The sequence below is a fragment of the Ahaetulla prasina genome, chromosome 1 (assembly GCF_028640845.1).
Source record: "Ahaetulla prasina isolate Xishuangbanna chromosome 1, ASM2864084v1, whole genome shotgun sequence".
NCBI lineage: Eukaryota > Metazoa > Chordata > Lepidosauria > Squamata > Colubridae > Ahaetulla > Ahaetulla prasina.
Window position 1 is genome coordinate 338,616,810 of NC_080539.1, and position 15,792 is coordinate 338,632,601.

The 15,792-nt window shown below is 36.1% G+C and overlaps 1 protein-coding gene across 3 annotated transcripts in view; it reads left to right on the forward strand.

The window, feature by feature from the left end:
- The window catches only part of TECPR2 (tectonin beta-propeller repeat containing 2), a 52,800-nt gene that overhangs the window by 4,644 nt on the left and 32,364 nt on the right, over positions 1 to 15,792 (forward strand). For all 3 annotated transcript variants that reach the window (XM_058162727.1, XM_058162729.1, XM_058162728.1), the window contains exons 3-11: positions 2,030 to 2,158; positions 2,507 to 2,638; positions 3,040 to 3,197; positions 4,026 to 4,338; positions 5,722 to 5,854; positions 6,919 to 7,401; positions 8,602 to 9,536; positions 12,203 to 12,386; positions 13,971 to 14,144. In XM_058162727.1, the coding sequence (XP_058018710.1) occupies positions 2,030 to 2,158; positions 2,507 to 2,638; positions 3,040 to 3,197; positions 4,026 to 4,338; positions 5,722 to 5,854; positions 6,919 to 7,401; positions 8,602 to 9,536; positions 12,203 to 12,386; positions 13,971 to 14,144 (2,641 nt within the window). The remainder of the gene's footprint in view (positions 1 to 2,029; positions 2,159 to 2,506; positions 2,639 to 3,039; positions 3,198 to 4,025; positions 4,339 to 5,721; positions 5,855 to 6,918; positions 7,402 to 8,601; positions 9,537 to 12,202; positions 12,387 to 13,970; positions 14,145 to 15,792) is intronic.

A 15,792-nucleotide genomic window follows, 5' to 3' on the forward strand; every position in this document is an offset into this window, starting at 1 on the left:
GCTTCAAGGTTTTGGTGACTATCTTCAAAGCGCTCCATGGCATAGGGCCGGGATACTTACGGGACCGTCTGCTGCTACCGAATACCTCTCACCGACCCGTGCGCTCTCACAGAGAGGGACTCCTCAGGGTGCCGTCGGCCAGACAGTGCCGGCTGGCGACACCCAGGGGAAGGGCCTTCTCTGTGGGGGCTCCCACCCTCTGGAACGAGCTTCCCCCAGGACTTCGCCAACTTCCCGACCTCCGAACCTTTCGCCGCGAGCTTAAGACACATCTATTTATTTGCGCAGGACTGGACTAGATTTTAAATTCAAATTGGTTTTAATGGGGATTTTATTATTTTTATTATCATTTTAATTATTCGGCCAATTATAATAAGTTTTTTAATGGATGTTTTATTTGTATTTATATGTATATTTTTATCTGGTTGTGAACCGCCCTGAGTCCCTAGGGAGATAGGGCGGTATAAAAATATGAATAAATAAATAAATAAATAAATAAATAATAATACGCTTTAAACTAACTGAAAAGATTCCAGATACCGTATATACTCGAATATAAGCCGATCCGAGTATAAGCCGAGGTCCCCAATTTTACCCCAAAAACGGGGGTAAACTGGGGACTCGAGTATAAGCCGAGGGTGGGAAATGAGGCACCTACGGTTGAAACCCTCCTCCCTCAGCTGAGAAGGCTGGCGGCCCCGCCCCGCCCTCTCACTGCACCGGCAGGGCTTCCCCGCGCCGTCCGGTAAAATGTGAAAAAAAGAAAAAAAAAAACTCGAGTATAAGCCGTATATACTCGAGTATAAGCCGAGGGGCTTAAAAAAAAAACAAACTCGAGTATAAGCCGTATAGACCCGAGTATAAGCCGAGGGGACGTTTTTCAGCACAAAAAACGTGCTGAAAAACTCGGCTTATACTCGAGTATATACGGTAATTTATTTCCTCCAGACCTTTTAGAAACTGCAGCCAACCTCTTTTCCAACAACACTCTCCAGAATGGGAAGTTTAGAGGCAGCAAAAACTGTCCAGATTGTCTAAGACCCTTCTCTAAAATGCCTCTTTATGAATACTAGTATCTTCAAAAAGCATATAAATCATAATTTCTGAACAAGTTCATAATGGAGATGTTTGTTTCTAAAACTATATAAAGATTTAAAGGTTAAAACCAGTGCCTTGAATTGAGTCCAGACAACAGTTTGCAACAAAAGCATTCCTTTCATTACAATATAATATATTTACGATTCTATTAATTAAAAACAGATGCTAGTAACAGCAAGCTAAAGTAAAATATTTATTAACATTCAGCAGTAACACTTTTCAGATTTTGTAATATAACTAATGCAAATTGTTCATGTATAAGGTATGAAAAAATAAATCTACTGCTGCAGAAATGGCGAAGGGCCTTAAAAATAAATTCATGATTAACTAAACAAACATCTTAGGAACAGCAGTATAATGCCTAAAATTGTGCAATTTGCAGATATTTTTATCCATAATCTTTTTACCCTCACCCAAACAAAGATGTGTCACAAAAGTTCTGAGTCATTAATACTGATGACTGCAGCCCACTTTTTATACTTTCTAGTTTCATACCTCTTGCTTTAATCAAGCTAGTCAGATCAACATTTTGAGATTCACTTTTTAATTCTTTTTTTTACTCTGATAGTAGAATAGAATAGAATAGAATTTTATTGGCCAAGTGTGATTGGACACACAAGGAATTTGTCTTGGTGCATATGCTCTCAGTGTACATAAAAGAAAAGATACGTTCATCAAGGTACAACATTTACAACACAATTGATGATCAATATATCAATATAAATCATAAGGATTGCCAGCAACAAGTTATAGTCATACAGTCATAAGTGGAAAGAGATTGGTGATGGGAACTATGAAACGATTAATAGTAGTGCAGATTCAGTATTTAAACCCTGTCCAAGTCCTGATTTAAAAATAGTATCTCCTGACCTGAAACAAGTAAAGTTTATTTCTTCATTTCATAATCATTATTTTGTTTTTGTTTTATTAGGGGAAGAATGAATCCATTACCATTGTGAAACTTTTAAACTGCTTTGATGATCTTGTTGCTGTGGGAACAGTTTCAGGCAAGATTGCTATTTTTCAGCTTGTTTCTTCATTACCTGGGAGAAACAAACAAGTAAGGACCATATGTGAAGTTTGTTCTAATCAGGACTTGTTCTTGTTCTTGGAAATGTGTAATTCCTTAATTGAGACATCTAAAAAAAAATCTGATATTTAGTGATTATATACAATACAATAGATTTTTGAGTTTTCTCTTCTTTCCCCTTCTTTTCTTTCCCTTCTCCTCCTTTCTCCATTAACATATTCAATGACTTTGGTGTATCTGTTAAACCAAAATAGTCAAAGTGAGAAATACCAACTTGTAAATTAGACTAATGAATCAATCCAATGTATATTTCCTCTTTTCCCCCCTTCAGTCTCTTTTATGGAGTATATTGATGATACATGATGTCTTTATTTGCAGCTTCGGAGATTTAATGTGTCTGGTTTTCACAAAAGCAGCATTACAGCCTTGGCATGGAGTCCAAATGGAATGAAGTTATTTTCTGGGGATGACCGAGGAAAAGTAGTTTATTCTGCTTTGGATTTAGATCAGGTGAGTAGCTATTTGACTAAAATATTATTTTCCAAAATTTGATTCCTGGAATACAGATTCTTGCTGGATCAGATCAAGGATCCATGTAATCTAGCAACATCTTTCCTCACAGTGGTTACCCAGCTGCCTCTGGGGAGCCAATGAGTAGGACATCTATTACTGAGAGATCTGGGTTTTTTAAAAAAAAGTTGTGTCTGATGGTGGTTCTGAGAGGACCGTGCATCTCCTTCTGACCAATAGGACAATAAGGAGTAAATGTATATTGTTATCTTGTGCCCAGGAGGATGTATTTGGTCACTTTCAACATGGTGACAGGTGAATTATGTTAGTTGGGTTCTAGTGAGTGCCAATCATATTGAATTCTGATTATTTAACAGAGGATTCTGTATCCGTTTTTCTAGGGTCTTTGCAATTCCAGTTTAATATTGGAAGAACCATCTTCAATCGTACAGCTAGATTATAGCCAGAAAGTGTTGCTGATCTCCACTTTACAACGAACTGTACTTTTTTATACTGAAGAAAAATCTGTCAAACAAGTTGGAACTCAACCCAGAAAAATGTAATTATCAAATTTTGGTTTGAAGGAAAGTCTGTATTTAAAACTCACAGTAATAAGTTGAATTCTTAACCACGATGAAATATTTTTCTTTAAAAATATTTAAAATTGTTATTTTAAAAAGGTGCATGATTTCAAGTGCTGTTTGTATTTAAAATAGCATGCTTAACTGAAAATATAAGATACTTCTAATTGTCATGAATTAGAATGTGTCATTAGCATTTTTGGGCTGATGGGCACATTTGAAATTTTGAAAATATGTTGTGGTACTCTTACAGAATGGCTGCTGGGGAACTTATTAATTCACAGATTAATAAATGTAACCAATTATAAAACTCAGATAAATCACAATAATCCTTCTTCTTTTTTACCAAAATATGGTATCTGGCAAAGTGAACATTTTTTTAAATTTTCTGTGAATGTTTATGAAATCTATTGAAAGGTGATCCATATATTAGAGAATGGCACTTTGCTTCACAAGACGCTAGCTTTTTTACAACAATAATTTGTTTCACATAAAAAGTCAGTACATTGATATCAAAAGCAGCACACTGAAGGTCCAATTAGTCCTTAGTATTCTGAGTTATATACATCCACTTTTGGATTTTATATTATTATTATCCTAAATTGGATTAAAATCTTTTTGCCTTCTTTTTCTAGTCCCCCTTCCCATTTTGGGAAATAGCATCTGTATCTGAACAACTCTAAGCAGTGATTTCATTCTTCACTAAAAAAATTATCCTCACCCAAAACACCTAGTGACAAAAAAATTCTTCCTCATTCTCAAATACATTTATCTGAATTGATCATTGTTTTTCTTTTACGTTTTAGTACAGGCAAATTTGGTGCCTGCTTTATACCTGGGCTGCGTAAGCAAAGTGACCTAATGCTCTTTGCTGCAAGGCCTGGGATCCGCCTTTGGAAATCAGATGTTCATGGGACGGTTCAAGCCACATATCTTTTGAAAGATGTATTTGCTGCTGGAATGAAGTCTTTTGAATTATATCCCCGAGCGGACTCTTTTAACAAGAGCAGCTGTAATTTCCCAGAAAGACAGTTTGGACTCATTTCCTGCTTTTCCCAAGAAGGATGGGTATTGAGCTGGAATGAATATAGCATTTATGTGTTAGATACAGTAAACCAGGTAAGAAAGCCAAGTCAGAATGCAGTGAGTTTATAATTAGTTTCTGAGATAGTTATAGGACAGAAAGGAATTGTGTGAAAAATGTTTCGTGCAAAGATTTTGGCTTGCGATTTACCGGAGGTTTTTTGTAACTCGATTTGAAGAAATGTGTTGCATTGGGCTGCAGCATGCAAGATGCATATGGTTCCCAAACTAAATTTTTTAGCTGCTAGAAATGAATACACAATTTTCAGTTAATTTCCCTACACAATTATAAGCCTTTTTAAGACTTAATATATGGGGAGAAAGCCTTCCTCCTGCATTTTCTCTGACTTTTTAAGTCCTTGTACACCGTCAAAATATATATTTTGTATATTTTTCCCAGGATTATATTCCAGGTATCGAATGAGGTAAATGGAATAACATGAAACTAAAAACAGATTAAAGGTGACAGTCTATGAGGCACCACTACTATGAGGTCTGCTGCTGCAAGTTCATATAAAATCAAGTTCATATACTTAGGAATGTATATGAAAACTATCTTATTTTGGGAGGACAGCAGAACTTGCAATTAGAAGCAAATATATTTTTTAATTAAAAAAAGACTCTAGCAATTTTAGTGAATCTCAGATAATATTTATCAGTTTCAAATACCCAGATCTATATACAGGTAATCCTGGATGAATGACAATTCATTCAGTGACCGTTTGAAATCAGAATTTCAGTGAATTAATGAAGAGATTTCCAACCCATGCCCAAAGTTACATGTGATTGTGACCTGGGGGCTTGGCAACTCATTTGCACTGATGATAGATTGCCAAGTGCCCTGTGATCATAGGATCACTATTTTCAGTCTTCCCTGTTGTCTATCCCAGAAGGTCAGTAGGGAAGCTAACAGGTAGGGTCGCAAGCCACTGCTGCCTGTCTGGTTCCTGGAGGCTGGCTTCTTGAAAGTACATATATTTTCCATATATACTTGTTTATAAGCCTATCTGCAGATAAGCAGATCCTCAATTTTTTTAACCCAAATATCAGAAAAAATGTGAGTTGGCTTATCTGCAGGTGGACATTAAAACTTTGAGGGTCAGCTTATCTGTGGATGGGCTTGTACACGAGTATATATGGAAATGTATTATTCCTGATAGTACAGTTGGAAACTGTGTTTGAAACCAGTTCTGCTCACTGGATAGCCAAACTAAAATTTAGACTATGTTTCAACTGAGTTTGGGACCCAGAATTAGTGTTGCACAAGTATTTGGTTTAAATTTAATGCGAGTGATGGTGTGGTTTATTGTATACCATTGATTTAAAAAAATGCTGTATAAATAAAAATAAAAACTCTGAAATAGGAACTGTATTCTTAATGTAGTCCTGTCATTTTTCTTTCTTTCTTTGTTTTCACAGACCATGATCGGCAGTTTGGAAGGATGTGGTGATATAGTATCAGTGTCCTGTACTGAAAATGAGATATTCCTTTTAAAGGGAGACAGAGATATCATTAGAATCTCAAGCAGGCCTGAAGGATTGGTGTCAATAGGTTTGCATATTAAGTAGTATATATAGTATTTATAAAATGATTGTGTCCTGAAAATTCTTGTTCTTGTATTTTTTTGTTAGGGGCGGGGAACAGAAAGAATGAAAAATTTAAAAGATCCATAATATAAAAACTATACTGAAACAACACAAGCTATATTCAGTAAAACCACTCAAAAATAGTCATTTCTTAAACCTAACATCAAATGTCAGAGGCAAGGGGCATCCATAGATCTTCATATGCATCTCATTATTAGGAAACAATTCTCCATTAAGTATTGTTGCAGGTGACTAGAAATGGAGATCACTGCCAGAGATAACGCTATTATTGCTAGGAACTCTCCACTGTTTCTTTGATTTTCTCAGAAGTCAAATGATTTAGTCATTGGCACAGAGGAGAAAGCCTTTTTTACAGTAAATAGATTTTAGCATGAATAGATTTTATTTTAGTTTTTATATGGTTACCCTTCTCATTGCAACTATTCCTTGATAATGTTGCCAGATCATATTAAATGTAACCCACAATTAGTTCCTGCCAAGGCAGGCCAGTTTTAAGGAAATAAAGATTTTAACCTGATCTTTACATAAAATGTTATGGCACTAAAAAGAGTTTGCCTACTATTCATACTGTATTAGTTCTTAGGTCTTACCTTTTTCTCCAATAAATTTTTCATTACTGTCATATTCATTGTAGGAAAAACATCAGATATTATGTAAATACTATAAATGTTTCTCTTATCCAGTATTCTTTTTTGGCAATAAGTAGGTGGATATTTCTTGGAAATGTATAAGTAATGTATTTCCTTCATATTCGTTTACATCTATTGCTGTTAACATGACTAGCAAAGTTGTGAAAGATTAATTTATCCTTTTTAAAAACACATTTTACGCTAATGGAAGCAGCAGAATCTATGAATAAACTATGCATGTTGTGAGAAGAAGTACTCATTTGAGGAGGGTGCTATCTCTAGCCACTCATTTTACACTATTTCTATTTTATAAATCGTTCCTGTGTTTTCTTGCTCCTGTAAATTGCCATCTAATGTTTATCAATTTGTCACATTTCAGATATGAATTCACAAGCTTGGACCAGCTTGGAATCTGATTTGAGCCCAAAATTAGAAAGACCTCATTTAGTAATTGCTTCAGTCTCATGTGATCCCTCTCCAGAAGCAAACCCAAAATCAAGTAACTTCTCCTCACCCCAAACACCTAGTGACAAAAATGGCTTTGTAGGAAGAGCTGACCAGGAAGTAGCATTGATAGCACAGAAAATTCGTTCACAGAGCTTTGATGGACTAGGGGACTTAAGCACTGACCCAAGAAGAAGAGGCTACTCTGTAGTCAGTGAATCAAGAAGCAGGAGCAGCTCTATGAATTCTGTGGAGAGTGGCTCCAGTTCCTTGACCAATGGGGATCAAACATCATCAGAAATACAGAGAGTAGATCAACAAATTTCACAAAGGTTGAGCCTGATCAGCTCAGAAGATTTTGACAAGGAACTGATTATAAAACCGATCAAAGTGAAAAAGAAGAAAAAGAAAAAGCCAGGTAAATGCTTAATGAGAAAGACTAATTGTTACATTCTTATTTTTTTTCCTTTTGTATGTAGCCTGTAAAATTCCAGTCAGATCTAATAGAATGTCACAGGAATACTGAGTTATAAAATTAACACTGATTTTTATCATTGTTAATCTACATATCTCAAAATGAATTACTGTATACATTTGTTATGAATAGGATAAGAGTTTGGCTGGTTTACCCCGTACACTTGTTTTTTAGATCCTGGCATATGGTGCTGAGACTATTTTGATTCAAATTACATTTGTCATTTACACAGGTAATTCTGTCTTAATTGGGTAGTAAATTTTATACCTGATTGGATATTTTTAAACTCCTGGCTTTAGCCGGCCTTCAGTGCCTTTGGTTCCATGGGATCTGCACAACTTGAGTCAATATATTTTTAAAGCAGAAGGATGAAATGTGAATAGTCCAATTTCAAATGTGGAATCAAGTATTGGATTTTATGTTTTATTCCTACTGTTGGGAATTGTCATAGCACAAAGCAGCCTTTTTGTAACACTTCAGATGTCCCAAAATGCTTCACATGTGTTATCTTCTAAACCTAAAGCAATGTTGGGCAAGTAGATCAGTGATGTTACTATTTTATAGTGCATGAGACAAATTTCCTACTTAATTTATGACAAAATAAAGTAGTTTTCTGATTCAGGGCTCAGTCTTTTAGGTACCACAATATATTAGTTAGGTTTATGCTAAAATTGCAGTCGGGAGTATCATGTTTAGTGACAAAATGTGTGTTCTCTTTATAAAAGAACTCGGGTTTAATTTCCAGCATCTTCAGCTAAATAAGCTTTAAAAACAGAGTTGAAGAAGACTTTCTTGCATGAAATCCTGAATAGTGTTTCCACTTTAGAAAGTGACCATAAAATACTTCATGACATTCTCCAATTCAGAGCCTTCCAAATTTATGAGACCACAACATCTAGTATTCCTATCCAGGGCAGCAGTTGTATACTCAGAGGGCACTACACTAGAAAAAAGGTCTTTCTGTTATTGCTAGTGTTCAGGTAGGCAGTTTAGCCTACTGAATCACTCAGGGTAAATGTCAAAATGAAGTATAATTTCAAATTTTTTATTTTTTATTTTGTGATATTTGGCTCTTAATAAACTTCTCCTTTCCTTCCTTTGATTTCTTTTACCTCCACCTTTTCCAACTGCATTTGAATTTAGAAAATGGCACCAGGAGAAATCCTACCTCTCTAGAAAGCACACCCTCTTATGAACAGCAAGCCTTCAATGATAGTTTCCAGATACTAAATGTGAAATCATGCTCCATTAGTTCTAGCCTCCAAGGCAGCACCACAGACTGCTTAAGCATCTGTTCCGCAGAACAGGAAAGTGTGTTCAGTATGGAAACACAAACTGATACTGAAACATTCAGTATACTTCAGTCTCTGGAGTCGATAGTTGCTCTAACACCTGATGACAACAAGGAGGCACTAGAACTGCTAAAACTTTCTAATTATAAGAATGAAGAAAATGCATCGCCTGTTACGAATTCCTGCTTGCTTGTTGTGGAAAATAAAATGGGTAGTGATAACAGGGAATGCAACTGGAACCCCCTGTCTGAAAAAATAGAAACCAGCCCAAAACAGATATTCCCAAATGAAGACCATTTTCCTCTCCTACGTAAAACGGAATGCACTTTAGATGAATTACATCTGCTGGGTACTTCAGCTTCCCTAGAAGAGACCATCTCTGCAAAAGGAACATCTGTAAATAGGAACACTCCTTTTTGCACCGATGAATTGTTTGTTCAGAGTGAAGTTGTTGAGGTAATGGAGCAGCAACCATCTTTACAATCCCCAGTCCCTGGGAATCCTGAGCATTATCGTGCTGTTTCTGAAAAAGAAAGAACTCCTCAAGAGAGGAAGTTACCTGGACAGGATTTCAAAGAAGGAGTCATCACTGCCAGTGAATGGATGAGTAAGTCTCACAGTGCTGGAGCTGAAAGATATGCATCAAGTGATGAAGAGGATATATATGGACATGGCTTGATTCATTCATCTTCGGAGACAAATGTGACAGAAATGGGAGCTTGCCATCTTCCGCGGGATAAAGTCAGGTCAAATGTTGAGAAGGAGATGCTTTCAAAATCTGATCAGGTATAGTCTTGGGAATACCATTGTGACATGTCTCTCTAACCTGACTGCAACACACCTGCATTCACATTACCTTTTCCTTCAGTTTCCCCACTCTTGTTGAATACCTTTCCACATTCATATTGTTCTCCTGCAGCCAGAAGTGTTGCTTTTGAAAAGTATCTAAAATATTTGCAGGAGAAGTAGGAAAGCCTTTCTTTATGAATTGAGTTTCACATATATTTTTAAAGTTTAATGAATGACTATATTTTTTACATCTTTTCATTCAATTTTTTTTCAGCTGACAGGCATATTTGAAGTGTTGAAAGCAGGTGGTGAAAGACCCATTTTGACTAGAAAGCAAACTGGGAATGTTGTGCCTTATATACCCTCCAAAATTATTCTTTTCTTTTTTTCTGAGTAGGGGGCATACATCCAAATCAAGTACTATGCTGCAGATGCTCATCATTTTATTTTCTAAGAATCCTAGAGAGAGCAAATTTTCTTGGAAATGATACTGGAGGCTGATGCTTTACTTTCAGCATGCGAGATTCCCATTTAATTATTTGAATTGAAAGTGTATTAAAATTAAATTAGGTGGAGCAGGGGGATCTGAAAACAGATGAGAGTTTTCATGGGCATGCTGTTTCCCGTGGGTATTGCAATACATGTCTCTGTTTACAGCAGGGGTGAAATGCTCCCGGTTCACATCGGCTCGCCCGATTAGGTAGCGATGGTAGCTGCTGATTCGGAGGACCGGTAGCAAAAATCCCTGGCGCCCCCCCTCCCCCCTGCCTCTGCTGAGCTGCACCATCAGCAGAGGTTTTTTTTTTTTACTTTTAAAAGTTTTTCTTCAGCCGAAACATGCTGTTAAAAGTAAAAAAAAAAACCTCTGATGATCGCGGGGCTGAGCAGAGATCATCAAAACCCTTTAAAAGTTTTTTTTAAAAAACCCTCTTCAGCCGAAGGGGGGAAAAAAAAACAAGAAAAAAACCGAGGTTTTAAAAACCTCATCTAGTGATCCCAGATTCCTGATCCTCACAGGCTTTTAAACTCACTTTTTAAAAACCCCCACTTACAAGAGCCCCCACCCATGCCCAGCCAATTCCCCCTCCTCACTTACCTATAATTACTGCTCTTTCAGGCTGGCAACACCATGCTTTCTTCAGCTACTGAAGGAAAAAAAAAAGCTTGCTTTGACTTCCTGCTTTGCTGGCTGAGGAACTCTGGGATTTGAAGTCCACAATAAAATAAAATAAAATAATAAAATAAAATAAAATAAAATATTTGTACAGCTTTCTGAGATTTGGTGTGTTTCTGTAATGTTTCACTCTAACTACACAAACACACAAAATCTCAGAAAGCTGTATGTGGCATTTTGTGTGTGGGTGTGTCTGTGTCAGTTGTGTTGTGTGTGTGTAAAGTGTGAAAGTTGATTTTTGAGCTTTTTGTGGCTGTGTGAAGTGTGAAGTGCAGCTGCTTTTAGATTCTGTGTGAGTCAGTTGTGTTGTGTGTGTGTAAAGTTGGTTTTTGGTACCTCTTATTGTTTTTTATACTTTATTATTTTTATTATTTATTGTTATTGGCCACGCTCACCCAGTCATCTGACCACCAAGCCACGCCCACCAATTAAGCCACGCCCACAGAACCGGTAGGGAAAATTTTTAGATTTCACCCCTGGTTTACAGTAATCAGAATTAGTCTTTGATGTATTGCTGAGTGGTTTACTGGTAAACTAGTTGAATATTGTTTCACAAAAAACTGCATTTAAAAAATATTGCAACCAGAATCTCAAATTATAGCAAGAATACTTTGCTTGCTTTTGTTAAGAAACAGGAAAGGGAACGAGAAGAGGCAATGACGGAGATGGTGACAGTTTGGTCACAAACAATTCTCTTCTCTTGGCTATTTAAAAGTATTAACTTAATCTATTATTATGCCATAATTTTATTAGAATACAGATAGTCCTCAATTCAGAACAGTTCAGTTAGTGACAGTTTGAAGATACAGCAGCATGGAGAAAAGTGACTTATGGACATTTTTTCACACTTAAACCATTGCAGCATCCCCATGATCACGTGATCAAAATTCAGATACTTGGCAACTGACTCATATTTAGGATGGTTGCAGTATCCAAGGGTCACATGATCACTTTTTGTGACCTTCTGACAAGCAAAGTCAATGAAGAAGCCAGATTCACTTAACAACCGTGTTAACTGAATTGTTTAACAACTGCAGTGATTCCATTAACAATTATGGCAAGAAATGTCATAAAATGGGGCAAAGTTCACTTAACAATTGCCTTGCTTAGCAACAAATTTTGGGCTCAACTGTGGTCATAAGTTGAAGACTACCTATATCTATTTTTCTGGCTCACTATTTAATTGATATTTTCAGAATTTTCTCACAATCATCCAAATGAATTCAGAATTTAGAATATTGTGTAAGCTATGACTTTTTCCAGGGGTTGATGATAAACCTGGGAAATTCACAGTGAATAAATTGAACACTCTTTGCTAGAGATATTTAAGCCGCCTGCTTTGCAACGATCACCCAATAATCTTTATTAAACATTAAAAACATACATTTGTCAAATACACTAAAAACAAAAGCCCTTATATAATTTCAAATTAGACAGCTTCGTATATCATGAAGATATATTATGCTTATTCTAACTCTTCAGTCTTTAGTTTGCAGAAAGCTGGATGGGATATGCAGGTCCTGGCTATGGAATACTGAGCCTAGTTGTCTCCAATAAATACATTTGGTGCTTGGATTACAGAGGTAGCCTGTATTGTAGTGCATTACCTAGTTCTGGGTTGCGTTGGCAGAAGTTTGAAGATAACGTCCAGCAGATGGCAGTCTCTCCTTCAGGTTAGTTAGATTTGCATTTTTAGCCTATTTTTCCTAGGGTAGAAAAATGATTTGGGTGCATTTATTATTTGTTCAATTGTTATGGGCACATCAAAATATTGTAGGCTCTACAGGAATGGATTTCAAACTATATTTTGTAGAAATGCCATTTTCAACTGTTTTACTTCAGATAGCAGATATTTATTGATTGTCCTCTTAGAAAACTTCTCATTGCCCACAAAAAGAAGTGAAATAGTAGAAAGATACATTCTAGTATTTTTATCAACAAACATTCTGTAACATTCGGATTCCTGGTCCTGAAAATGGTCAAGTTAAATATGTAAACTGCCTTTACACCTCTTTTTACATCAGATTGCTGTGGTTTTGACCTTGAGGTGTTTCCATCCCTTAAATCCATAACCAAAGCTACGATACTTTGTGTGTCAACCAGTGCTTTTCTGTCTGACCATGATCAATCAGGAAATAAATCAGGAGCAATCATTATAATCTTTTATATTATTTTTCTTTCCTTTGTCCTTTCTGAGTAAATCTATTATGTCCATGTCCCATCATTTTCCTTAGCTTTCAGCCTTTCCTAATGAACCATGTCTGGCTAGTACTGTAGGTCTAATTTGTACTTCTTATTTGACAAATACTGCATCAGCTTCTCTAATCATCACTGTAAGTGCCATCAGGTAGGGAAACGTAAGTGTCTTATGAGAGGTCTGTTTATTAACAAGGAAACTCTGTAGCTGTCTTAGCTGATTGCTTGAACAAATTATTCCCTATTTAGAAGTAGCTATTCATTGAGCTACAATAGATACAATGATTCTATTGTAGGATCACCTCTTTCCTGAAAAGATTGCTTATTTCTAATCTTTACATTTTATCTGCATGTAAAAAGAGAAGCAACAGGGCAGTGCTTTAGGCTTGCAGTTTAAAAGGCATGGCATAAATGAAAAATGATTTGGAGGAGGAAGGAATACTACATGATTTGTAGGTTACTTCTTCGTATTCATTATATTGGACCTTCCTTGATGTTGAATTCTGGAAATAAGAATGACTAGAAAGATGTCTTATTTGCAGTGGTTGTCCTATAAAGCAGGGATCTCCAACCTTAGCAACTTTAAGCCTAGACGACTTCAACTACCAGAATTCCCCAGCTAGCTTTACTGGCTGGGGTATTCTGGGAGTTGAAGTCCTCCAGGCTTAAAGTTGCTAAGATTGGAGAGCCCTGCTATAAAGAATGCTTGCAGGATGATTTTATTCATTGGCCTAACACTTGAGAAGAAAGCTTACTGTGAGCTGACATTTTTTATGTTTTGAGTTGGATTTTTAAAATTCTACAACTATCTTGTGACTGTTCCTCTAAGAACCTAACCTTGTATGTGTCCTTCATAAATTACTGCATTTCACAGTAATGCATGAGGTATCATTTCCATACTCCCATCTCCTTGTCCCCACCACCATGGTGGTCAGACCATCCCCAGGTTGATGAGGACTGTCTTAGACTTTAAAATAGCTGCTGCTAACAAACAAGAAATTCATTAGATTTAAAGGTGATCTTTTGTGAATAATTTTATTTATGTGAGGTTTCTTCCATAGGGACTCTTTTATGGAAGATTGAGCAAAAAACCAATAAAGCTTTTGCCTGTGGCAAAGTAACTATCAGAGGAAAACGTCACTGGTATGAAGCTTTACCTCAAGCAGCATTTGTATCCTTGAGTGATGACACAGCCTGGATAATCCGAACAAATGGTGATCTGTATCTACAGACAGGTACTTAAGCTAGTTTTCATTTTTTTTCCGGAATTACCTGCTTACTAAATTACATTCTGAGAGAATGTTTCAAAAATTAGTGGAGGTTTTTCAGTGAAAATTCCAAGCAAGCAACTAGACAGTTTTTCTTGAAAGAAGTTTTGTTGCCATCATGAATCTTTTATAATGGGTTGCCATAATGGGTTGATTACACTGTGAAGTCCAGTTATAATTCTATTATGACCGTGATAGCTATGGTAGGTTATATTCATTTGTACTACAACCTAAAACACTACGCAATGTTGTTACAAATTAATGCAAAAAGTATTAATGCTAATAAAAATGTTCCCTGAAAGAGAGTTTTGAAAACTACAACCAAATAGAGATTATTAACTCCCTGAGCTGTTTGATTTAACCATGTCAAATAGTTTTAGTTTATTTAAAGTCTTTTATGGGTTTATTGGCTTGAAATTTGCTGGTCTACAATGGAAGGAGTCGTTTACAAATGTTTTGTCTGTCAAATGGCTGATCCAACAAACATTTTTGTTGAAGGGTAAGCAATAGCATTATTTATTTATTTAGGAAAATTTTCAAACTGCCTTAGTATTAAATAACAATACGTAAAAATCAATGGTTTTGAATCAACCTAGTTGCCACACAGTTCTGTAAGATCCCCTTACCTAGTAGACTGGTTTTCAGGCAACATACAAGGCTGCACACACAAAGGGGAGTCAGCAAAATATTCTTCCCTGCATACAGTTAACAGTGTTTCATTCTTAGCAAGCCTGCAACCAGCCAGTATTCATGCTGCTGTGTCATACTAACGAGCAAGCAAATACATGGAAGTATCTATCTGTGTTCACAGTTTTCATGCTTTGATGATACGTAATTCAACAGTGGAAGGAATTTGTGTCTGAGTGGGCAGCCGTAGAAATAGAAATTATAAATAAATAAATAGCGTCAGCCTCAATAGGAAAAGTAATTTCCTTGTTAATAACTTTTAATTTCTAATCTATTAAGAGAAAAGCCATCTAGTTGTTAAATACAAAGCTCTCTTTGTATTTAACACCAGAATGACTTTTCTCTTATTAATTAGAAAAAAATATTCTGACATTTTTAGAATTTCAAAACATAGGTGTTGATTATTATTTTGCATTTACCTGTGTACTTTATTATAACAAAAAATATGGTTGTAATGATTGAATAGCTGGCCTTTTTCTGTGAGCTACTACTGGCTCTCACAGCAAGTATTTTGATTTGTTACACAGTGTTTTTGTCCTGCAGGAATTCTTAGATGTCTGGCCAACTATGCCTCCCCTCTCCCTGAGAAATTTAATCTCACTGTTGGACGCTCTACCAAAGATTGCAATGAAATTTAGGAGGAGGGGATTATATATTTTGCCCCTGCTGTGGCAATACATATGTGCTCCAATAATTATACAGGGTCTAATATTTGATCACATTCAGTGGCAAAATATTTCCAGATCTTAGCCCTACCCAAGTGTAAAATCTTTTATTCCTGCTGCTTAGAAGTTTGTAACCATGCTAATGGGAATAGTGTATGTTGCTTTGCTGCTTTCTCTATACTGTTTAAAAATTCTTATATAGATATAATATTTGTATGGATTTGTATAGAAATACATTTAAGTATACTTTCAACTGGACATGA